At 34.2% G+C, this 27,146-nt stretch overlaps 1 protein-coding gene across 5 annotated transcripts in view; it reads right to left on the reverse strand.

Moving 5' to 3' along the window:
• KANSL1L (KAT8 regulatory NSL complex subunit 1 like) overlaps positions 1–27,146 on the reverse strand; it is a 155,073-nt gene that overhangs the window by 6,231 nt on the left and 121,696 nt on the right. For all 5 annotated transcript variants that reach the window (XM_059928605.1, XM_059928604.1, XM_059928601.1 and 2 more), the window contains exons 7-11: positions 17,129–17,294; positions 14,306–14,413; positions 4,374–4,502; positions 2,356–2,474; positions 773–897 (exon numbers count right to left, since the gene is read on the reverse strand). In XM_059928605.1, the coding sequence (XP_059784588.1) occupies positions 773–897; positions 2,356–2,474; positions 4,374–4,502; positions 14,306–14,413; positions 17,129–17,294 (647 nt within the window). The remainder of the gene's footprint in view (positions 1–772; positions 898–2,355; positions 2,475–4,373; positions 4,503–14,305; positions 14,414–17,128; positions 17,295–27,146) is intronic.

Here is a 27,146-nt window from a genome sequence, read left to right on the forward strand (position 1 = left end):
ATACCTCCTAGAGTATTAAGAGTTCTCTCAGTGCCTCAAAGCAATGATGAATAAAAGAATCAAATTAGAATAGAGATGGGTAGGAATTAACTATAATTGTCAACCAGCTCTTGTCTCTGGTTCCATCCTTTTCTACTTCTTGGTGCCAGATTAATAATCTTAAACCTCTTTCATCATTGCTAAAAAATTTGACAGTTTGCTGCCAGCAGGAAACAGATCTGTGTATGGCATTCAAGGACTTCCACAATCTCGTGACAGCTTCTTTCCAGCCTTCATTTCCTTTATCACCCTTCACAAAACCTCAGTCTCTGGCTTAGCCCTGCATAGGTTGTCACAGGTGTTATCATCTTACACTGCGAATACTCTATGCAAAGGTAGTTGGTTTCTTTGACCTCTGCAGCCTTGTGCATATCTATCTCCATTTTAAAGAGCAAGGATTATCTGTTACTGTAATTATTTACATCCCTAAAGTACCTTTAGTACCATATACACAATAGAAAACTAAATATTGAATGAAAAAACACTCTAAAAGTGCTAAAGTATTAGGAATTTCCATTTCTTAATAAAACCTGAGAATTAAAGTTGTGCTATACTATATGGCACTTTTTTTCAGCATGAGTAATGTAAGTTTCTTTCACCATTTTCCCTCCATGTAACCATATAAATGGGAGGAAGGCAGAAAGGAACATCTTCCTTTCATTAAATAAAATTTTAACTTCGCTGAAAATTTAAGTTTATTCAAAAAAAGGAAAATTAATGTAAGTATACATACCTTGGAGTAACTATTTCCTTATATTGGAGTTTCTCTAATTTAGCTGGGGCCACTAATGACATGGGAATCACAATATTATCTATATCATAAGAGCTCTCACTTCGCAATCGTCGTCGTGCAGTATTCTGCAAGATAGGATTGCAGTAGTTTTACAATAGTATTTGGTTACCTGTAATGATACTCTCCTTTTACGAGTTATATAAAGATCACATGGCAGTGTCTTTAAGTTTTATACATTGTTATAAAATCTGAGTATAAAATGTTAAGAAAAACAAGAAAGCATATGTGTCTTCTATGAACCAATACATTTGTGTGTGGACACATTCAGGCCTATTTTTAAGACCATTAAAAATATGAATGCCTTAAAATACAAAACTTATCAGAAAAGTGTACCATAAAGCACCCTAAATGTCAGTGAAATGATCTTTTAACAAACTCATTTTTTATTAGGAAAGGCTATGAAATGTTTGGTGAGCCATTTAATAAAGGTCATTTTTACAATCTTCATTTATGTGTTCCTGGGTCCCTGAGCTTCATGCTGTTTTTTCTAAATCCTCCCACGTTTTAACCTATACTCCCTCCCAGGTAATGAAACACAGAACAAAGTAAGAACACAGTGCTGGATTCTTATTAGCAAGATTATACTTAGCATCATGTCAAGAAGTAGGGATGGTTATGATAAAGTTTAAAGTTTTTAACATACGAAAAAAGCCATAACCAAGGGGCTTCCCTGGTGGCGCAGTGGTTGAGAGTCTGCCTGCCAATGCAGGCGACACGGGTTCGAGGCCTGGTCTGGGAAGATCCCACATGCCGCAGAGCAACTGGGCCCGTGAGCCACAATTACTGAGCCTGCGCGTCTGGAGCCTGTGCTCCGCAACAAGAGAGGCCGCGATAGTGAGAGGCCCGCGCACCGTGATGAAGACTGGACCCCGCTTGCCACAACTAGAGAAAGCCCTCGCGCAGAAACGAAGACCCAACACAGCCATAAATAAATAAATTTAAAAAAAAAAAAAGCCATAACCAAGGATTAATGTACAATTAGCTCCCTAGTAAAAAAAAAAAAAGTTTAATCAAATTTATTGCTTCTTAGTAAGATAATTCTAAATATGCTAATTATGTGCTAGTAAATAAGGCTGTTATAGATTAACAAAATATAACAAGTTCCCCATCCCCCACCAGATCTGCCAGCTTTAAAGGTCATAAAGCAACTTTAAAGTTCACTGTACAGGGACTTCCCTGGTGGCGCAGCTGTTAAGAATCCGCCTGCCAATGCAGGGGTCACGTGTTCGAGCCCTGGTCCGGGAAGATCCCACGTGCCGCGGAGCAACTAAGCCCGTGCGCCACAACTACTGAGCCTGCGCTCTAGAGACCACGAGCCACAACTACTGAAGCCCACACGCCTAGAGCCCGTGCTCCGCAACGAGAAGCCACGGCAACGAGAAGCCTGCATACCACAACGAAGAGTAGCCCCAACTCTGCAACTAGAGAGAGCCCGCGCAGCAACGAAGACCCAATGCAGCCAAAAATAAATAAATAAAAAATAAATTTATTTAAAAAAAAAAGTTCACTGTACAAAAACCTACTTGTGATGATGAATTCTGGGTTCTTGATATAACATTGACATTAGTAACTGCAGTAAAATTGCTCTGGGATCCTGGTTCTGTGCGTTGAATAGCAAATTCTTCAAATCTAGTTCTTTCTCCTGCCATGGAAAGAACCATTGAGAATGTCATACATTAAACGTAACTGGTAGGTATTAGAATTTTCTGTTTTCCTAGTTTGGTAACATGTGTTTCTTGATCTGTTTAGATTTTATCTTTTTAAATTCATGTATCAAAAATGAAAAAATTAAGGAAATTTTATAAAAATCTTAGCCACAATCCTGCCACAATTTCCGTTTTCTGGGGTCTTGACAGTTTTTATCCAGCATATCTTTCTTTAATCTTATCTCCCTTTACTCTGTTCATGTTTTCTGTAACTTATTCAGAGGTTGAACTTGTAAGACTTACCTCTTAATTTTCTTGCCTATTCTCTCATTTTTTCATATCGTTTTGTTCTACTTTTTGGGAGATTTCCTTAACTTGATCTTCTGACTAATTTCTGAAAATGTTTCTCCTATTATAACATCCTATTTCAGGAATGAAATTTCTCTTTTCTCTCAGAATATTGATAACAAAGTTAAGTTTACTTCCAACTTTGTTATTTTCTGTCTCTTCCACGTTCCTTTTCTCCATTTATTTTGTGTCTATTAGTGAGTATATGTTTATTTTCTTACTGCCCTTGTTTATTTCACTTTAGTACAGATCTTGAAAAATATTTTTCTGTGTAATGTAAAATTTAATATACAGTTCATATTTATATTATTCCAGTTGTTTAAAAATGTCTTTTCTGGCTAGTTGTTGCTTCAAATCAGTATCCATATATTGAAAATGGTTGTTGTCTAGAGAGCTGTCTAGTTACTTCTTTGTAGTATAGCATTTTACTCATTCTATTCCTGTATTCCCATCTAGCTCAAAGTTAGATCTATCAATTCAAGTAAAACAGTTTACATCTTAGGTAATGTGTATTTTTTCATAATGTATCTTTATATTAAGAGATACAGGTTTTCCTATATTTTGGCAAAGATGTATGAAAGTTCCTCAAAAGCTAGATGACTGTTCGTTATCTTAAGGTTAAGGCACCAAAAAAGCATAATGATATCTCTGAATGTGGGTGGGAGTTTAATTTTGTTCCACACTAGTTGATCAGGTAGTGTGATATTAGGTAGTGACTTTGGTCTGTTATGGTGGGATTTCTAGAGGCCATACTAATAAATATGTTAAAGCCACCATGTATAATTACAGTTAAGTACATCTTGGATGTAAATGGTTTCGAATTTATTGGGTGTATTGACATACTATACCTCAGACATACTTGACTAATGTATATAGTGTTAGATCCACTGGAACAATGAATAAGAACCAATAGAGTATACAGATAATTTGTTATTTAATATACATCTTTCCAGTTAAGTTTTATTTTTTATCATTATTTGCAATAACTGTTGAAACTATCTTGTCCCAAATCCCCATAACAAACCCACTTTGTATTACTAGCAGAGTTCTAGTTTCAGAGATATCTCTATTCATCTTGGAACTGTGCGTTCCTAAGGGGAATTCAGTCAGGCGGTTGAGTTACCTTAGATGAATCTCACCCAGTTTATCAAAATTCTGAGGAAGCTTCAGTGAAATCAACATCTCCACAATAGGTACCAGAAATGGTAATAAATATCTAAAAGGCAACGTTGTACTGACATATTTTGAGTCCAGAACACAATGTTGGAGACAAAGTACTGTCCAGGAGGGCAGTTAGTAGAAGATAACTCTAGTTAGGAAACATAGGAAGGAAATCCTTAACTCATAAAGTGGATGGATTCCCAGTCCACAAATAATTCTGAATTGACTACATGAATATGCTGTTTCATGTTCATAGAACCATGGATGTTTTGTGTAATTAGTGACTGTTCTAGATTATAACTCCCATGAGGCAGAGGTTCTTTGGAGATCAGAATTTTTTATTTTCAGTTTTTAGTACTAGTGCTCATGTCCTCATTTTAACCTACCTAATGCTGTTTCACTCAAGTGTCTTTTCTTTCTTCCCTGTAACAGCTGTGCAGAAGATTCTGACCTCATTTGAGGCTTGCATATAGGAGAATATCCATTTCTCCATTGATTCAGAGAAGTATTATGTACTGAAAAGGAAAGAAAAATGTGAAGTTTTAGTTCCTTAACACAAATATAATGAGCATGTTAACCTCTTTTTACTTTGTAACGTTGCAGAATATTAATATACCAGTTCAAAATTATATATAATGAAGTAAATACTTACATACGAAGATGAAATACTAAGCTGAAAATAACCAAAGTAAGATTCATTAAAAACATCTTCAGGAAGTGCCCAATTTCCTATAGTTGCTCCATTATTTGAAGAGGATAAAGAGGAAAGGTGATCTGTTCTCACAGTCTTCTAAATTACAGAATTTTACAGAGAAGATTTGTTCAGATCTGTAAATCTTGGCTGAATATGACCTGAATCCTTAAGTTAGTTCCTGCTTACCTTAAATCTGGGAACAACTCAGGACTAAGTAAGATTATAGAATACAACAGACTGGGATCTCTTGAGAGCAATAACCAGATTTCATCAATCTCCTGACAGTGCCTAGCACCATTCTTTCACTTCTTTAAGTCACTTAATATCTCTGTGCCTCAGTTGCCTTATCTGTAAAATAGGGATAATAGCAGCTATTGTGGGATTGTGAGGATTAAATAAATTCCTGTAATAGTCATTAGAAGGATATCTGGCATAAGTATGCAATAAATGTTAGTTTCACCATGACTGTTGTTCTGTCTGAACTCCATATTTCCAGTACTGGATTAATAACTAAATTGGCTTCTTTTTTTGAAATGTTTGGCGATGTGGAAAGGATAGGGAAAAAATATGAAGGCCTAAGTGCCAAATTCTCACCAACACTGAGAAAAAAGAGTATGGCCTACCAACAGTGACTGGGACTCAGATTTCAAGATGGCAAAGCACCCTAAAAATGATAGACAAAATTTTTATGCATAGATGCACAGATCGGCACATTTACATCCACATTAGCATGCAAAAAAAGGAAATTTTAAGTAGAGCGGAATTTGTGAGCAATCTCTGAAAGCCTAATATCTTACGAAATTTGAAAAGCAAACTGCAAAAGCACATGGGAAAGTACTGCCACAAGAATGTGATCAAAATCAAAGGAGCTCCAGACCCGGAGGAAAGAAAGAATTACCTGCAGTAACTAATAGAATGACTACACTTGCCAGCCTGCCAACACCTCCACCAGGGTCCTTGAGGCTTCAGTAGAGAAATGGATGGGTGGGTAGATAAGGCAACGCCCGGGTGCCCCACTTTGTTTGAAACATGTCCTGCCCATCCATAACTGCCTCTGAAAACAGTATAGAGTGCAAATTTCCTCCTCTTCCATGAGAAGGATCCCATAAAAAGCAGTGGCAGAAGTTGTAACGGTGAATATCAACTTTAAAGATGAGAACACAAGACTCCAAAAATCTGAATACCAGTAGCGTAAAACAAAGAAAAGGTATAAACAACAAATGGAAGAACCATCTCAAGAAATAGTTAGTGGGTTCACAGAATACAGATTTACAGGTCTTCAAAATAACAAATATTGCCAAGAGAAAGAGGCAAAAGGCCAAGACACCTCAGAAATGGGAAGTATAATTGTTGAAATTGAGAAACAAAATCATTGCTCACTGCCCTGAATAACAGAATGGTCATATCTAAAAGTCAAGATCATTGGGTTGGAAGAGTAATTCCACAACTCAAAGGAATAGAGTGATGGAAATATGAAAAAAAGAAAAAAAAGGACAAACCAAAATAAGTTAACAAAGGATTGAATAGAATGAATGGGATGTAATATTTGAAGGAATGATAGCCAAAATTTTTTACACAATGATATTAACTCTAATATTTCAATAACTCACTTGAACATCAAAGCAAATGAAAAAAATATATATAGCACATAAGTATGAAGACATCCTAAAAGTTACCAGAGAAGGGAAAAATTACTGCAAAGGAATGAGAATCAGATTGCCAGAAAGCAAAAGCAGATGCAGGAAAAAACAATGGCAACTTTTTAAAGCCCTCATGAAAAACGGTAAACAGAATTCTAAGGCAGCCCTCAAGATTTCTTGCCACCCAAGAAAAAGAATGCAGAGAAAGATGTTAAATAGTAAAATAAGATGGCAGACATAATTCTAAACTCATTTCTACAAAGGGGTAGCTAGAATTGTTAGGTTTTAAAATGTATATATACCTGGCATGTGTTGGTGTTCCAATAGTGTCCACTCATTTTCTAGAGTATTTTAAAGCAAATTCCAGGCAAATTTCAACCCATCTCTTCTAAAAGGAACTCACCACCCCCCTTGTCTTGTAAAAGCACATCAGAAACCTTAACCTTCACTAAAGTGATGCTTTTTATTTAATTTTACTCAAAAGTGTTCTTTACACTTTTCCCCCTTTTACTCTTTGGTGTCTTGTAAGGTTGTAGTGGACTCTTGATGCATGGCAATTCAGAGTGTAATTCACCTTCTCTTCACCTGTCCTGATGATAACCCTCCCAGTCTTTCAGTTCTCACTTACCCAAATCTTCTCCTAAATTCCATTTTAAGATACATCTTGGCCCAGCATCTCTCCTGTCTCCTGCCTTCCCTTCCTTACCTTTCATTTATACATTTGGTAACCTTATAGAGAGCCAGTTACATGCCAGGCACTGTGTTATACCTTGGGGACACAGTGGTGAGCGAGAACAGGCATGGACCATGCCCCTGATGTAGTTTATAGGCATTCTCAAAAACTGCAAGTGATGTGTGATAGAAAACAGAAGTACTATTGATAGGAGATACTGAGTATAACTAGTAAGAGAGCTCTTGGAAAGGCTTCCCAGATAAAGTGTTAGATTACAAAATAGGAACAGAAACAGCAGATGGATAGTAAGGGCAGGGAAGAGAGAGTGGTAGAAAGGCCCAAGGCACCAGGGGACGGGAAAAATGTGGCAAGTGGACAGCAGCCAGGTAGCATAGAGTAAGGAAGCACGGTGGAAACCACGAATAGGTAGGAAACAGCCTATGTAAGTAGGGCTTTAGGGGTACTCTATTAAAGAATATTCCCTCTGTCAAATATTTTAAAGGATGAGGATGGGGAGCAGGTGTGACATAATTAGATTTACTTTTTGAAAATATAAATTGCTGCAGGGATTGAAGGGAAATAAAAGTTGATTAGGCTATTTCAGCAGTACAGATAAGGGATCATTAAGTTAGACTGAAATTGGTAGAAATACAGAGAAGCCGGTTTGAAGCATAAGATCACACTGATAATGGGGTTTAGATACGAGGAAGTGTGGGTGAAGAAGGCTGAGCCTTAGGGTTCTGACTTGTGTGGGTTGTGGTGCTATTGTTCCTCTCTCTGTGCACTCTAAAAAATAAAACTTAATTCTGACATAATTTCAGACTTACAGAAAACTTGGAGTAATACAAAGAAGTCCCATATACTTTTCACTCAGATCCCCCAAATGTTACCATTTTACCACATTGGCTTCATCTTTCTGAATGCCAATGAAATACTGACATGAGGCTTCTCTACTCTAAATATGTCCATATGTATTTTTCAAAAACAAGGGCATTCTCTTACATAGCCACACAACTATCAAAACCAAGAAGTTAATAATTAACTATTAGCTAACTATAGACTTCATTCAAATTTCACCAATTAGTCCTATACTGTTCTTTACAGAAAATCCTGACCACTCTCCATTCAGTTGGCAGGTCTCTTTAAAGTTTTCTCGTATCTGAAATAGTTCCATTATCTTGTCTTTCATGACTTTGAATATTTTGATGAGTATAGGCCCTTAAGTTGGCTTTGGTATTTCCTCACAATTGGCAAATAATCAATTCTTCAGTTTGTCTTTTCCCTACCTTCTTGTTACCTGAAGTCAGCAGTTCTGTCATAATCGCTAACTCTAATGGACGGTATAGGATAAATCCAAGCTCTGAGGTAACGCACAAAAACATCTATTTACTTTCACACAATTTGCCCTACAGGAATACCAGGCTATTTGTATATACTTGAACACATCACATTGTTTCATGGCTCCATGACAAGTTATGTGATTTTTTTCCATTTTAAAAGCTTGTTACTTAATATGGGCCAACAGTATTTGAACCACCAGGGATCTTATTAGAAATATCGAATCTCAGACATCATTCCAAACTTTCTGAATCAGAATCTGCATTCTAACCATATCACCAAAGTAATTTGCACATTAAAACTTGAGAAATAATGATTTGGAAAATTTGACTCTTCCTCTAAATTCCAGTTAAGTATTTAAAGCTATACTTGGCATCACCATCTTTCGGAAGTTCCTCTTTTTGCCCTTTTCCCATCACCCTTAACTTCTCTTCCTCTACCTTCTGCTAGGCAGGGTTATACACTCCCCTCCCCCCTTTTTAAAGAATATTTTTATCATGTCTGTACCCATAACATCATTTAATAGTCATTTGTGTGTCTGCTTCCCCATCACATTATAATTTCTTTAATTTCCTGTGACTCGCCTTTAATTTTTCAGCACTTAATCGTCTGCCTGGCACAGAGTAGGTGCTCAATAAATGTTGGACTCTAGTTTTACTTAATTCTGTAGAAAAGAAAAATTAATGGCCAGCTGTTTAAGACGGATATAGGATGAAACCTAATTAATACTTAATTATTTGGATTGGGAGTGGTAGGGAATGAAGAAAATAGGGGAGGAGAGATTGGTATACAAAAAAATACTTCATTGATGTGCCTAATGTTACTGTAGCATTCAATTCAAATGTCTTCCATTTCCTAGCTTTTAATTTCCCATTACTAACATGTCACTACATTATTGATACATCACTAATAATTTTGCGCCTAAGATTTATACTGCCCCTTTTTTTTTTTTTTTTTTTTTTTGGTTGTGCAGCTTGTGGGATCTCAGTTCCCTGACCAGGGATTGAACCCAGGCCACGGCAGTGAAAGACTGGAATCATAACCACTAGCCCACCAGGGAACTCCCGTACACTGCCCCATTTTTTAAAGTCAGATAAATAATAGAGCAACATTAGAAGAAATATAATTACCTTTGTTTTTGCATATTCCCTTTCAGTCATATACATATATTTCATATTAATATTTCAAATGTAATGATTTTATTTGGATATATGTATAACTATTTTTTAAAATCTGGTAACTCACTCATCATTGTTATGTTTTCAGATGGTCACCTAACATTCCTCTGATTAGAGAGAGTATCATTTAACTATTCCCTAGCTGTTGCAGCTACTTGTTATCATGATATTATTTGTATTATGGACATTCTTAAAATAATCACCTTCATGCACACATTTTTTAAATAAAAAAATTTTAGTCTCAGGATAACTTCCAAGTAGAATTAAATCATGAAAAGTACCTAAACATAACCTATATTTTCCTGTATTTCTTTAGTGTTTTTTCCTAAGCATAGGCAATTTTTTCTTGCCTTAGTGCTTTCATTTTTTTCTTTCTCTAACTTTTGACTGTGGAAAAATTTCAAGAAACACAAATGGAAAATGGAATAATGAACTCCCCTGTACCTATCATTCAGCATCACGAATGCTGGTGACCAATCTTGTGTTCTCTCTCTCCCACAAGCTTTTTTTTTTTTTTTTGCTGTAGTATTTTAAAGCACATTCCAGACATCATATCTTATCTACATTATTTGTCAGCCTGAATCTCTAATAAACTAACAGATAAAATGTGTATTTATGTAACCACATGCATTATTACCTCTAACACAATAATTAATATGCACAGCCAGTCCATGTTCAAATATCTCTGTCTCAAAAATTGTGTGTGTGTGTGTGTGTGTGTGTGTGTGTGTGTACAGCCGAGTTGTTCAAATCAGGATCCCCAAGAGGCCCGTACATTGCATTTGGCTGATACAAGTATAAACATTTTTACATGGTTATAATTGTACCATACATAGAAGTAAAACATTTGTCCTTTAATATCACTTAACATTCTTTGATAAATGTTTCCATCCGTAGATGAACTTTTATGATCCTTAAAAAGCTGTATATTCCACTGTGATAGACAGTTAACCACATTCCTACTGTTCTCTTCAAGTTGTCTTTAATTTTTCATTACCACAAATAATGATAAGATAAATATATTTGTGAATAAAGGTGGTTTCATATTTAGGATTAGACTAGGTTCTTGGAAATGGATCTGTTGGATCAGAGTACAGAGTTAACAGTTTAGCAAACATTTATTGTGAACAAGTACACAAGTTTTTTTTTTTTCCTCAATGAGCTTATAAAAAAATACGTAGTTTAAAGGCCTTGTAATGCATTTCACAGTACTTCCCAAAAGGCCTGTATCAATTAATTGCACCTGAAATATTTTAGGGTCCTGTTTTTACTACACAGTCTTGCCAGAACTGATGATTAAAATGTCTAATATTAATGTAATTGGAAAAAGGAGAAACATTTAGCACAGTGACTGGCAGATAAGTGCTCAAGTACATGTTAGCAATTGTTAGCATTTTCATTATTATCATTGACTACACCTAGTTTTTCTCCTAATTCTTTTAAGATACCATTTTTAACATTTACCTCTTTAATCTATCTGGAATGTATTTATGTTCATCCATCTTAAATTTGTTTTAATGTGCTGTATGAGGTACAGATCTCATTTTATTTTTCCAAAAAGTTATTACTTAACGCCACTGATTACAGGACAAACTTAGTTGTTTAAAAGCATTAACTCTGAGAGAGACTGCTTGGATTTGAATCCTGCCTCTACTACTACTCAACTGTGATTTGGGAAAAGCTAGTCAAGGAGAAAATAATTATAATACCTACCTTACAGGGTTGTACAGATTAAAACAATTTACACATACAAAGCCCTTCAACTAGTACTGTACTGGCATATAAGGAATGCTTCATAAGAACTGTTTATTGTTATTTATTGGCTAGGCTATCTTTTCCACACTAATAGGAAATATCACTCTTATCGTATAATGAATCCTTGGGTTTGTCTCTAGGCTTTTTAAATTTAGTTCCCTTGGCTTCCATGGGCAACACAATGTTTTAATGATTATGCCTTTATATTTCGATATCTGACACCTCCTTATTGATCTTTTAAAAATTTTATTGGCTATTCAACATTTTCATTCTGAGATAAACTTTAGAATAACTTTGTTCCAAAAGAAGAATGATTCTGGGATTCTGATTAGAATTACATTATAAGTTCTCCAAAGAAGATATACAGATTGCCAACAAACCCATGAAAGGATGCTCAACATCACTAATCATTAAAGAAATGCAAATCAAAACTACAATGAGGTATCACCTCACACGGGTCAGAATGGCCATCATCAAAAAATCTACAAACAATAAATGCTGGAGAGGGTGTGGAGAAAAGGGAACCCTCTTGCACTGTTGGTGGGAATGTAAATTGATACAGCCACTATGGAGAACAGTATGGAGGTTCCTTAAAAAACTAAAAAAAGAACTACCATATGACCCAGCAATCCCACTACTGGGCACATACCCTGAGAAAACCATAACTCAAAAAGAGACATGTACCACAATGTTCATTGCAGCACTATTTACAATAGCCAGGACATGGAAGCAACCTAAGTGTCTATCAACAGATGAATGGATAAAGAAGACGTGGCACATATATACAATGGAATATCACTCACCCATAAAAAGAAACGAAATTGAGTTATTTGTAGTGAGGTGGATGGACCTAGAGACTGTCATACAGAGAAGTAAGTCAGAAAGAGAAAAACAAATACCATATGCTAACACATATATATGGAATCTAAAAAAAAAATGGTTCTGAAGAACCTAGGGGCAGGACAGGGATAAAGACGCAGATGTAGAGAATGGACTTCAGGACACGGGGTGGGGGAAGGGTAAGCTGAGACGAAGTGAGAGAGTGGCACTGACATATATATACACTACCAAATGTAAAACATATAGCTAGTGGGAAGCAGCCACATAGCACAGGGAGATCGGCTCAGTGCATTGTGACCACCTGGAGGGGTGGGATAGGGAGGGTGGGAGGGAGACGCAAGAGGGAGGAGATATGGAGATATATGTATACGTATAGCTGATTCACTTTGTTAAACAGCAGCAACTAATACAATAATGTAAAGCAATAATACTCCAATAAAGATGTTAAAAAAAAGTTACATTTTAAGTACTGGGCATATACCCTGAGAAAACCATAATTCAAAAAGACACAGGCACCCCAATGTTCATTGCAGCACTATTTACAATAGCCAGGTCATGGAAGCAACCTAAATGCCCATTGACAGATGAATGGATAAAGAAGATGTGGTACATATATGCAATGGAATATTACTCAGCCATAAAAAGGAATGAAATTGGGTCATTTGTAGAGACGTGGATGGACCTAGAGACTGTCATATGGAGTGAAGTAAGTCAGAAAGAGAAAAACAAATATCGTATATTAACGCATATATGTGGAATCTAGAAAAATGGTACAGATGAACCAGTTTGCAAGGCAGAAATAGAGACACAGATGTAGAGAACAAATGTATGGATACCAAGGGGGGAAAGTTGCGGGGCAGGTGGTGTGATGATTGGGAGATTGGGATTGACATTTATACACTAATATGTATAAAATAGATAACTAATAAGAACCTGCTGTATAAAAATAAATAAATAAATAAAATTTAGAAAAAAGAATTACATTATGAGTTAATTTGGAAAAAATGACATCTTAAGTTACCATATTCTGATGGGAACAGGGTATTTGTCTCCATATAAGCATATACTCATGTTCCTCTGTAAACTTTTGAAGTTTTCTTCATGTAATTCCTTGTTAGGTTTAATCCTAGATATTTTATATTTTCATTGTCAATATGTCTAGGATAATTTATTCTTTTACAAATTCTAATAGGTTATTACTGGTATTTATAAAGGCTACTTATTTTTATAAGTTTATTTAAAAATCTGCTACCTTTCAGAACTCTAATTCTAACAGGCATTCAGTTGATTCTTGAGTTTTTGAGGGAGATGATGATTTCATCTGGAAATAATTTATCTTGTGTGACGTTTTGATGTTGAGATTTTAGCTTTGTAGATAGTGAAAATATGCTGATGTATCGTCTTTCTTTTTCTGATTTCTTCCAAGCATAGACAATGTCTCCACCCCCCATTCAGAGTTTCATTATAATTTTTCAAGTTTTATTTTGTAATTTTAGTGTTTTATTTAAAATTCTTGGAACCAAGTAGAATTTATTCTGATACATGATATGAAATGAGTGTATAAACAAACTTTCCCCCCAAAAGACTAACATTACTGTTCATTGAATAGTTCTCCACTTTCTTATTGATTTACAGTTCTTCCTTTATATAATAAAGAATAAGCTGTGTAGTCTGTTTCATGGATCTACTTTCCTAAATGTAAGCAAAATAGAATCTATGCTAATGATTATAGATTTTTGTCATGTTTCCATATGTGGTTGGGCTAGATTCAATATTTTTTCCAGCAATTCCTTTTACATTTTCCCATTAATTCTTCCCAATGGGCTTTACAATTATTTTATGTTAACCAAATTCTTTTAGAACTTCAAGTTACATTGAACGTTGCATTAAACATAAACCAAAAGGCAGAACTGATATCCTAATTATTCTTACCATCCAGCAGTGCTGTTTCCCCATGTTTATTTAAATTTCCTTTAATATTTATCAATAATATTTCATAATTCTCATTCAATAAGTATCCTGTTAGGATTTTCCTGTGTATTTTCTATTTGTATGTGTGTGTGTGATTTGTGAAAAGTGAATATTAAAAATTAAGGATTTACATTCATTCCTTTGTTAAATTTTACTTCCTTAGCAAAAGTAATAAGTATATGAAAGATGTAAAAGGTATATAAAGTACCAAGATTTGTAAATGACATACCAGGTGATGGAGATATGATACAGTCTCCTACAAATTTATTTTCAGAAAGATCTCCTTTTATTTCAGTCTTTTTTAACAATGTTTCAAAGTGAAAATGAAGAGGCACATCTAGAAAAATAAAGCAAAAAAAAGTATTTTCAGTGAAATCACTCTTTATAGACTCCAATATTAAGACTTAGAAAAATAAGCTACAGCTTGAAAAGTCATAACTATTAGAAGTGGCAAACTATTCTTTCCAAGCATGTTGTTAGCAGTATTTTGGAAATTACTGATTATATGTAAAATAAACAACACTAACAATGAACAACTTCATAAACTGAAATAGTACCTAAGATGAACAAATATAAATATTAAATACTATTTGCAGATGAAACAAATGCTCCCAAAAGGTCTTTAATAAAATATACAGCCAAACCTGCCTGACTCTAAATCCATTCCACTCCACCCTTACAAACTCTGCATTTGAAATAAAGTTTCCAAAAGACACAATTACACAATTTTAATTACTTGAGGGAAAACCACTATAATTCAGATGCAACCTTTTATGAAAATGCTGCTTCACATTCCCTTAGTTTACTAGTATTATGAATCACAAAATGAAATCTACTTTTACAAAGATCAAAACATATTGACAAACTAGTTCTCTTCTTTTAAACAGAGACTTAGGAGAGTCGTTCAATTCACTATGTTTATATTCCATACTCACAACCAAAAGAGGAGCTAAATAAATAAAATAGATGTGCTTCACATTTATTAATTAAAGGGTATTTTCTTCAATCAAGAATGCAAAAACAATCATTTTTAAAAAGCATTCAACAGAGACACCTAAACTTTTTCCTAAGAAACATAAAGAAATATTTTATAAAGCAGTTGATTTATTCAAAGTTTTGCTACAGAAAGAAGGTATTCATTTTTAAGAAAACTAATTATGAATGCATAAATCAGGATAGACCCAGGAAGGGTCTCAATTTTAAACAAGTATCTCTCCATCAAAAGATGTATTTTAATGGCTGATCCATACTCAAGTGTGGAAAAATATGCACACAAAAAATGGGTTCATAAGTATCACCTTGGAGACTCTCCCAAGGGTCAGATGTAAGATGGATTTCAATGCTATCACTATACTATGACCATAAGAAAACTATATGACAAAATGAAAATAAGAATGCAAATTAAATATGCTACTTAAACATTTCAGGATTCTGATATTTGCAATTATCAAAACATAAGTTTTTCCAAAGATATATCACTTAACTTTTATATGGAGTATCGCCTATTCTACCACTGTTCTTCTTGAGTTGTGGGAAAACATGACATAACTAGGGAAGGTGCTTGTTCTACCCATATACTTTCCTTAGAACCCACACTGTGACCTGTGGGCTTTTTATTAAAATTTCATAACACTTTATTACACTTATTAGTTTATATTTCAGTTGTCAAACTAGAATGCAAGTACCTTGAGGGATTTATTTGTATTTAAACTCCTACTACCTACTTAGTACCTAGTATACAGCAGGTATTCAGATTTTTATTAAATGAACACAAGAAGAAATGGATAACCCTAAGTAGTAGGTAAGGAAGCTAATCTTAACTTATTAGATGTGACATAGTAGGATGAAAGATTATTTATGCCAGCTCTTAGATTTTTGTCATCAGAGAAACAAATTTACTAATAAGAAAACAGAAAGGCAGTAAAGAGTACGGTTAGGAGTGTGGCTCTGGAGAATGACCACCTCAGATCAAATCCTGTCTCCATCATTTACTAGTTGTGTACTATGGATGAGTAATTTAACATCTCTAAGCCTCAGTGTTCTTATATGTAAGATAAAGAGGACAACAATATCTTTCCTCATGGGGTTGCTGCAAGCATCAAACAAGAAAATGTAATGTGCTTATAGGACCCAGTGTATGCTAAGACCAAATGTTAGCTGTGTTATTGTTATATATATTATTTTTTCTTTCTATTATTAAGGTTTCCTCAAGGATGGAGTAAAATAGTTCCTACCAGGAACTTAGTTCAAAGTATGGTGTGTAGCTAAGAAACCACTGTAATGCTGGTAAAAACCAAACTAAGATTCAGGGCAGGAATAGGTACAAGAAATAGTGCTTTACAAAGAGGAGCAGTCCATGGATGATTAGAACCAAAAGCTGCAAAGGAAGCAAAAGCCCATTTGAGATATCTTCCCATAAAGAGAGGAGCCTGAGATAACCAGTGTGAAGAATGTTTCCTTTTTTACCCTAAATATTTACTTCAGTTCCAATGTAGGTAAGATTGGAAACATTCGAACACAAGACAAGAACTGGAAAGAAACTTAAAGCCATCTTAGGGATATAGGGATGCAATGCCTCATCTGCTCGGTTGTACATTACAGGTATTTTTGAGGTTCAAAAGTTGACTGTGTCTAAAGATGGACAATTTTCTTCTCTCAGAGAAATTCAATGCTGATTATAGATGGAGGAATACAACATGGCAGGGAAAACTCCATGCAAAACAACACATTAGAAAAAGAACCCTGACTTGCTGAGAAACATTTCAACATCATAGCCATGTTATCAATAAAATGCTAAAAATTTAACATCAAAAGGAGATCAAAAGCTAAGAATTTCCCAAAGTAAGTCAAAATGGTTTCCAAGGAATTAAAAAATCAACCTAAAGATAGAACATTAATTCAGCATGTGACTAGATTAATTTCTCTATGAAAACTGTTTAGCTCTAATATCCAGTGACAACTGATAAAAGTTTATCAGATTCCTTGTATTTACAGGATTACATTTCACCATAAAAAATTCAGTTATTTAGAGATTTTTTAAAAGGAATCTTACCTGATGGCAATGATAGAACGGAATGGAAAGAAGAATCTAACTCTGATACATGTTCTGTTAATATTTGAGACTTTGAATTGTGTTCACAGCTACTCCAAATTGAAGATGATTGCAGGCAAGGCATTTGTGTAGTATTTAAAAACCTTGTTTCTTTTGAAGGCAAAGTCTGCAAGGAAAAAAAAATAAAGACTTCATTTTTGTTGAAAAGCGAATCAGAGAGAATATAACAGTTATAGTACCGTATCTGAATGACACCAGCAAGAAGTCCTGGATTACTAAATCACCTTGGGGAGAGTGCTTTACAATGACCTAGACTAAGTGATAGAAGCAAAGATATAGAAGGCCATGAGTGTGATGAGATTTGACTAGTCCCTTTTCAGTTCTTCAAAGTGAAGAGCAAAGTCTGTGAAAATGGGTCTTGCTCCCATCTTAAGAAATCACAAAAAAGAAAAATGAGTTTGAACAACTTTAGTTCACAAGAAAATGGTTACACTCCAGATTAGTGAAAAATATGACAGTGAGCAGGTACTATGTTATGATTAAGAACTGTGCATACAGTTGACCCTTAAACAGAGGTTTGAACTGTGCAGGTCCACTTATAAGCTGGTTTCTTTCACTAGATAGGTACTATAGTATTACATGATCTGTGGTTGGCCGAATCTTCGGATGCTGAACCACAGATAGGGAGGAAGTCCAACTGACTGTACAGATATACATAGATTTTTTTACTGAATAGGGGTTGACGCCCCTAACCCTCACCTTTTTCCAGGGTCAACTGTACTGTTTTCCTCCTTCTACTCTGTTATAACCAATGAGTGAAACTAGAGTCTGCCTTAAATTATAATGCGAGACAATATCTACACTGCAATAACAGTGAAGTACTATGAAGACATATGTATCACATATTTACATTAAGTAAAATTGAATTTAAAATATTAAAAAAGGTATGTATAAAATATGCAATATGTTACATGAGTTTAAGATAAAGATTTCAATCCAGAAATCTCATGAAAACCATGTTGCTAAATCAAAAAATTATGTTGCTACATTTAAAAAATACATATTCTGTTTAAATGTCGGATTTTTAAATTATTTTTTTCTGGTTATAAGATTACTATACAACCAATGTAAAAAATCTATAAAATAGAGAAAATATTTAAAAAGTTAATGGAGTTCACTTGCGTTCCTTCTGTCACTCTTACCTCCACCTACTACAATAACATTAGGACTCTATTTTTTTAATGGAAATTATATTTAAAATGCTTATAATAACTGAGAATTTTGGATGCTATTTTTAAAAAAATTATTTTATAAACTTACATTAAGTTTGTCAACTTTCTTGAGTTTGAGTTTCCTGGCTAACTGGCATTTTCTGTGTTTCCACAGCACCTTGGGCATAGCCACGTCTGCCATAGCATTTAACTAGATTTCCTCCGGACCGTGAGCTCCTTGAAGGTTGGACTATAATTTGTTCAATCCTGTATTCCCGGAACCTGACACAGTCCCTAACATATGGTTGAAACTTGAATGCTGACCAAATGAATTTTATCTCATTTGCTTTTAACAAATTTAAGTGAATAGAACTTTTCAAATACATGTGTGCCTGGGACTATTTCATTGGGGAAAAAAATAGTCCCTGTTAATATATGCTAAAATTTATCATGTAATGACTTCTTTTTATATTCCACTGGCCAAGACTTATGTCAGCTAGTCATACCCAGCTGCAAGGAAGGCTAGGAAATGCAGTCATTACGCCGGGTAGTCAAGTAAATTGATGATTTTTATAAGAAGATATAACATGTGGTACATGATTATAAAGATGTGAGTTATTTCCAAGATTTATTCTAATGATGTTATATGTATGTATCTATGGGAACAGTTGCTGTTTCTTACCTTTACAAGATGCACTGGTACTTGTGACTCACTCTAGAATTATTTGTTCTTTTGTGATGTAGTTCAAAAAGATATAAGGAACAATTATATAAAATTACAAAGAAGAAAATGTGCTAACCTCTCTTTTTTCATGTATGGCTAGAACATTATGAATAAAAGTTGATAAAATCTGAATATTTACCATATAATTAGTTTTCTCTTGCAATTTTTCCAAATCCAGGAAACCCATTAGCCAATTTGAAACTATCCTAAATAATTATGGAGACAAGTGAGGGGCATCTAGGAAAAGGCCTTTTTTCCCCTGCAGAGAAAGTGAAGCCCAGGAGGCTGAAAAGGAATGGATGGAGAAATAAGAGAAAAACCTGGAGATTCTTGCCAATAAAAATTCAAATGTCTAGAGGGTGTGATCAACAATACCATATGCTGCATAAGATTCAAGCAAAGTAAAGCCTGAAAAGTATCCATTACATGTAACTTTAATAATGAAACATTTCATATATACAAAAGAGTATATAATTTATAAGGAAGGTATAAAATAATGTTTAAAAAGCACCTATACTCACCATCCTACTTTAAGAAACAGAACAATACCAATACCTTTGATGACTTCTCTTGCTATCCCGGCCCCATGAGCCTGTGGCAGAGATTGCTACTTTCCTCCCAATATCTGTGCTCTCCTCCTCCCTGTTCTAAAACTCCTGATTTTCAGCTGGGCACATTTCTCAAGCTTCCTTGCATCTAACAATTACTAAATTCTAGCCAGAACACCATGAGGAGAAGTCATGTGTGCAACATTTAGAAACTGACCTTAAGAAGGTCACTTAGCCCTCCATTCTTCCACCTGTGATGGTGAGCCACCATAATCTTGTGAGTGAGGGTAATGCGCAAAAGATTAAACAAAAAGGCAGCAGGAGCCTGGTTCCTAGATAACCATGTAGAGCATGGTTGTCATGCCTAGAATATTTTCAATCTGTTTCAAAACAAAGAAATAAACTTACATCTTGCTTACATCACTATTTGGGATTTCTGTCAAATGCAGCTAAACCTATACCTTAACTAATACAATGTGCCTCCTCAGTCATATTTTTCTCTCACATTTCCAGGAGTAACTGCTATCCTGAATTTTAATTTTATCATTTCCTTATTTTTTCTTTATAGTTTTTCTACAAAAGTATATGTAATCCTATATAATTTACTGTTTAAATCCATATGCTTTAAAAATGTAAATACACAGAATAATGCTAGACGTGTTTTCCTGCTTTATTACTCAACATTATGTGCATGCAATTAATCATTCTACTATATATAAATATCTAGATTGTTTCTAGTGTTTTACCATTATGAACAATGATAGTATGGATATTATTATATTTGTCTCCTGGCACATGGGTGTAAGATATTCTCTAGAGTACACTGCTAGAAATGGAATTGCTGGGTTATACAAATGCATGAACACACATACTCAACGTCACTAGATAATATATTGTATTACCAAATAGTTACAACTAATTTACACTCCAACAGAGCAGATTTTAGTTCTCACTGCTTCAGATTCATACCAACAAGGGTACTGTCGGAATTCTTATTTTTGCCAATTTTAGACCATACAAATATCTCATGGTTGAAATTTGTATTGCTCTGTTTATTGTTTAAGTTGACCTCATTTTCATACCTATTATTGGCCAATTTTCCTTCTTTTGGGGAATACATGTTTTGATGATTTTTCTATTGAGATGTCTTTTTCTTATTGATTTTTTAAGTTCTCTTTATACACTCTTGAAAGTTACAAATCCTTTGTAGGTTCTATGTATTGCTCCCTGTATGAGCTTCTCTTTGCACTTTTTTTGTGTCTTTTGATCAACAGACATTCTTAACTTAGATGTTTCCTTTATATATAGTTTGCACTTCTTTGTATCTTGATGAGGAAATCTTTTGAATCTTGATGAGGAAACCCTACCCTTAAGTCATAAAGATATTCTTCCACTTTTTTTTTATAAGAGTTTTATTGTTTTGCCTTTTGCAATTAGGTCTTTGTTTAAAATTGATTTCTTTGTGCAAGATGTGAGATAGGGATTCAAACTCATTTTTTTTTTTCTCTAAATGGATCACCAATTGACTTAATGCATTTTACTGAACAGTCAGTTCATCCTCTCCCAACCAATCTACAATGCTGCCTGTTATATACCACATTCCATACATGTCTGGGACTGTTTCAGGGATCTCTAACACTCTATCATTTGTGTCTGTGTTAATAACCAATGCCTTAATTACCGCATCTTTTAAATAAATCTTGACATTTGATAGTGTAAGTTTCTCCACCTTGTTCTTCAGGGGTGACTTGGCTGTTATTCTTGGTTTTCACTCCTCTGCATATTTTTTTTATTGAGGTATAGTGGATTTATAATATTATATGTTTCAGATGTACAACCTAGTGATTCACAGTTTTTAAAGGCTGTACTCCATCTTCTCAATAAATTTTAAAAACAGCTTAATTTCCATCAAAAACATGTAGAATTTTGTTTAAAAATACACTGAATTTGTAAATCAATTGGAAGATTTTTGACATTTTTAAAATTTTGATATCATGATTAAAGGTCATCCATCCATGAATATGGTGTATCTCTTCATTTATTTAGGTCTTTAATTTCTTTCAATAAAACTTTGTAAATTTCTTCTCTAAAAGTCTTTACATATTTTGTTAGATGTATTCCTAGGTACCATAATATTGTTTCATGTAAAAGGAATTGAAAAATACAATTGATATATACTGAACATGTCCCACAACTCTGCTAAACTTTCTTATTCAAATAATATTACTTGTTGTTTCTTTTAGTTTCCTATTAACCAAACATATTATCTAAAAGTCATGACAGTTTAGTTTCTTTCATTCAGTCCTAAAACCTTTATTTATTATTATTTATAAGGTTCCAACCATGCTAGATAGGCTCACCAGTTCAATAATGAATAGAAATGACCAAAGGACATATTGTTTTGTCCCTCATTATAAAGGAAATGTTTTTAATTTTTCATAAGTAAGAATAATAAGGGTTAAGAATGATTGTAGATTTTTTTGGTATATTCTTTATCAGGATGTATGCCTACTTTGCCAAAAGTATTCTTTTAAGTATATTAATGTTGAACTTAATCATACACTTTTTGTGAACCTATTGAAATGATTACTTGGCTTTTCTTCTTTAATCTAATTATGTGGTTGTTACATTAACAAATTTTTAAATGTCAAAGCAACTTTCGATTCTTCTTGAGGAAAATGCTAGGGGTTATCAATTTCTTTGCAAAGAACCAGCAACTAGATTTATTTTCTATATTGTATCAATATATGGAAATTTATTGCATATGTATGTTTGTTTCTATGTTTCACTGATTACTATTGTTTATTAGGATTGATAAAATATTTTGTCATATTTTTCCCCTCAGTTAACTTAAACTTATACATTCTTTTCTTTTCTTTTAGTGGTTTTCCTAGAGATTACAATGCATCCTTAACTTATGGCTTTTAGAGTATAAAACAAATTATTCCTTTTACCACTTCCCTGAAAACAATGGGACATTAGAAGACTTTAACTCCATTTACTCTCCTCTTTCTCTGTTATTGTTGTAAGGCATTTTAATTCCATATATAAATCTCTACATTATATTACTGTTATTATTTTCATTGTCAATATTTAAATTACCCATATATTTATCTTTTCCATTGTTCTTAGCTTCTTTCTACAATTCTGTTTCCATCTGGGATCATGTTCCTTCTCCCTTTGCTATTATTATTAGTGTAGATTTGCTGTCAACAAATTCTTTCCATTTTTATTTATCTGAAACCTTTGTATATCATCATTTTTGAAGGATATTTTTGTGGATATAGAATTCTAGCATTTTTTTTTCTTTCAGCATTTTAAGAATATTTGCATTTTTATCTGGCTTCCATTGTTTCTATTGAGTAGTTAAGTCTTATGGTTGTCCTCATTTGAAGGTAATGTGTCTTTTTTACCCTGATTGCTTTTAATATTTTCTGTGTCTTCACTTTTTAGCAGGCTTGCTATAATATGTCTTGATGTAATTTCTATGTATTTGTTATTTTTGAGGTTCACAGAACTTCTTGAATCTATGGGTGGATGTCCTGTTTTAGTTTAGGAAATACTCTCTATTATTATCTGTTCAAATGTTATTTCTGTCCTATTCTCTCTCCTTTCTTCTAGAGTCTAATAACATATATGGTTAATTTTTTTCACTGATTTACAGTTCTCTAATTCTGTTTCTGTATTTTTTAAATTCTGTTTTATCTCTGTGCTTCTATTTGAGTATTTTATATTATAAGTCTTTTAGTTCATTAACCATATCTTATGCTCCATCTAATTTGTAGTTAAACTCATCAGCTGGTGAAGTATTAATTTCACATGTTATATTTTGAGTTTGAGAATGTTCATATGACTCTATTTTTAAAAAATAGATTCCAAATATCTGGTAAAATAACGTTTTTTTCCAGTTGTTCTCTATTTTTTCAACATATTAATCACAGCCATTTTAAAGATCTTGGCTGTTAAATCCAATTATCAGAATCACTTGGTGGTTTGTCACTATTGTCTGTTTTTCTCTCTTGAAGGCTGGTCATATGGTCCTGTCTTTTGGGATGCCTAGTAATTTTTGATTGAATGCCAGATGGTATTTTTTTTTTAAATCATAAAGGCTCCAAATGATGTCATCTTTCTCCATAGAGGGTTCTCTTTCCCTACTGCTAAGCAGATAAACTGCAGGTTTCTCTCCTTTCATCTACTCAGGGAGTGCACTCAGTTAAGCTTGGGTTACCGCCCTACTATGGTTTTCTATATCTGATTTGATCCTGGCCCTTCAAGGTTTTCAGCTAAGTGTTTGTTGTATTTTACAGAATTTCCCCTGATCATTCAGACCTTAAGAAAAAAAATCTTAAGAGTATACTGAGGAGTGCCACACTGCTTTAAAGGGGTTTTTGTCATTGATGTTTTTTTTAAGCCTTCTGTTCTCTGCAGCCCAGGTATTTAGCAAGTGTTATGAGGAAAACATTGGTCAAAAATGTTCTGAAGTGAAAAATGGCCATGTGCTTCAGGTCTCCCAAAACACACCCAACAGCATCCCCCATACCTATCATCTATTAGCATCTGAACCAAATTTGAAAATTTCCGCCAAAGTTCCAGGGCAAAAGTGGTTGCAGAAGCCAGCTATCCTAGGTGTTTCCCTCTCTGAAGACATATGCTACATCTTCTCCTCTAACCTTTATATTTATTCATTTCTCTTTATATCTTCCAATTCTTTTTTCTCTTTGTATTTCATTTTGTATAATTTCATTCAGATCTATTTTCTAACCACCAATTCTCTCTTGAGTTTTATCTACCTATTTCTTAAACATATTACTAATTTTCTGATTTATTTTCCTTAAACATATAAACTTACTTAATTTTACATTCTGTATATGATAACTGCACTAGCTGAAGTTATTTTTGTAAGGATGTGTGTGTGTGTGGGGGGGGTGGGAGTTAGCTTGTTTTTGCTGACTCTCCTGATGTTGCTTTGTTGCTGTGTCTGTTTTTATATTTTTTTTAAATTAGGAATTCACATTTATTGGAATTTTATTCAGGGGAATCCTGGAAAGCTTCTATTGAGAGTTCATTCCCCTAGAAAGGATATACATTTATTTCTGCCAGCCATCTGGAACACCAGCTAACCATTTTAAAATGCGATTCTTGTCCTTTTTTTAAAAATTAATTAATTAATTTGTTTGTTTGTTTATTTCTGGCTGTGTTGGGTCTTCATTGCTGTGCACAGGCTTTCTCTAGTTGCTGCGAGCAGGGGCTACTCTTCGTTGCGGTGCATGGGCTTCTCATTGTCGTGGCCTCTCCTGTTGTGGAGCATGGGCTCCAGGAGCATGGGCTTCAGTAGTTGTGGCACGTGGGCTCAGTAGTTGTGGTTCGCAGGCTCTAAAGGGCAGGCTCAGTAGCTGTGGCACACGGGCTCAGCCACTCTGTGGCATGTGGGATCTTCCTGGGCCAGGGCTCGAACCCATGTCCCCCGCATTGGCAGGCAGATTCTTAACCACTGCACCACCAGGGAAGCCTGCAATTCTTGTCTTTTTAAATAAAACTCTTAGGTAGAATGATTTCAGACTTTAAAGATGTAAAAGGCCTGACTTGTCATTACAAATTCTATGCAGAAATTCTATTTTCCATTTTTCAGCCAGAGCCCAAGGCAAAGAAAGGCAAGTTCTTTGCACCGCTGTTCAGCAGGTCTGAGTTCCAGTTCATGCACTCACAAAGTGAGTAGCATTGAAGGTTCTTGGCTTTATGCAGGGTCTCTTAATATGTCTCCTCACATCTCCCAGATTCTAGGCTTTGCCTCCAGTCTCTATCAAGACTATTAAACAAAAATTTCTACTTCTCTTTCTCCTTTCTTTCCTTCCTTTTTAATTCTGAGGATTTCCATTTTTTGAGCCAGGTTAGGCATCCACTGTAAAAAATATTCTTATGACATAATCACCTCTGCCTCCTTCAGAGCCCTTAACAGAGTACCTTTACACACAGTAGACATTCAGAAATTATTTGTTGAAAGAAGGAAGGAATAATAAGCAAACTTAATTCAAAAGACCAACTTAATTGTGAATTTAATTTCACTAAGCTTAGCAAAAAGTAAGCAAAAAGTAAGCAATTAAAGCAATTTCCTCAAATGTAATTTCTCAATGGGAAAAGATGGTTTTTAAAATAAACTTTTAGATTCTCTAAGAGCCCAGCAAAAGTGAGGTAACCCTTTTTCTATAGTTTTATAGCAGCAATGAATTTTTCCATTAAAATTGGTTAAAGGAGTAGTCATAATATACACTGTATCATTTACAACAAAGAAATTTGTGTAGCATTTTTTCAATTCATGATGTAGTCAAGATACCTTTCATTAAATTGTTCACTTTTTCATAAGCAATATATTTTTACTTTATAAGAAAATGTCTTGCATACTTTAACAAATGATAATAAAGTGATTTAAAATTCAAAAAAAAATATTCTTGATACTTTACATTCTAATACTTTGTATCCAGAAGCTTTCCTAAGATAATTATCCCACCACATTACTGGAATCAAAAGTTCAGCATTGGATCTGGCTAAGTGACCTAATTAAAAGGTCACTTTGACCTTTAAAAATCTGTTTCAATAAAATGCTTTTGTTGGATACCATACTATAGCAGGGTGAAGAGTAAAATAACATTATGACATTGCAGTGCTTCTCAGGGAACCCAACATGTAACAGAGATAAATACAGACACTTTCAAATTGGTTGTGGAGGAGAGATTAAGCAATAGCTAAATGGGATATGTTATTAAGAAATCAGTTTTGAAAGTAGAAAAAGCAATTCCATTTCTGTCCATGAAGTAATAAACAAATGGGACCTAATTAAACTTAAAAGCTTTTGCACAGCAAAGGAAAACACTGACAAAATGAAAAGACAACCTACCAGTGAATAGGAGAAAATATTTGCAAATGATATGACTGATAAGGGGTTAATATCCAAAATTTATAAACCACTCATACAATGTGACAGCAAAAAAATAAACAACCCAATCAAAAAATGGGCAGAAGACCTAAATAGACATTTTTCCAAAGAAGACATACAGATGGCCAATAGGCACATAAAAAAATGCTCAACATCACTAATCATCAGAGAAATGCAAATCAAAACCACAATGAGATATCCCTTCACACCTGTCAGAAAGGCTATTGTCAAAGAGTCTACAAATAACAAATGTTGGTGAGGATGTGGAGGAAATGGAACACTTGCACACTGTTGGTGGGACTGTAAACTGGTACAGCCACTATGGAAAACGGTATGGTGTTTCTTCAAAAAACTAAAGATACAACTACCATATGATCCAGCAATTCCACTAGTGGTTACCAGGGGGGAGAGGGAAGGAAGTAGGGGTGAGATAGGGGTATGGGATTAAGAGACAAACTACTATGTATAGAATAAATAAGCAACAATGATATAATGTACAGTACAGGGAAATATAGCCATTATCTTGTAATAATTTTGAATGGAGTATAATCTATAAAAATATTGAATAACTATCTCGTACACCAGCAACTAATATAATATTGCA

The sequence above is a fragment of the Balaenoptera ricei genome, chromosome 7 (genome assembly GCF_028023285.1).
Source record: "Balaenoptera ricei isolate mBalRic1 chromosome 7, mBalRic1.hap2, whole genome shotgun sequence".
Classification (NCBI taxonomy): Eukaryota; Metazoa; Chordata; class Mammalia; order Artiodactyla; family Balaenopteridae; genus Balaenoptera; species Balaenoptera ricei.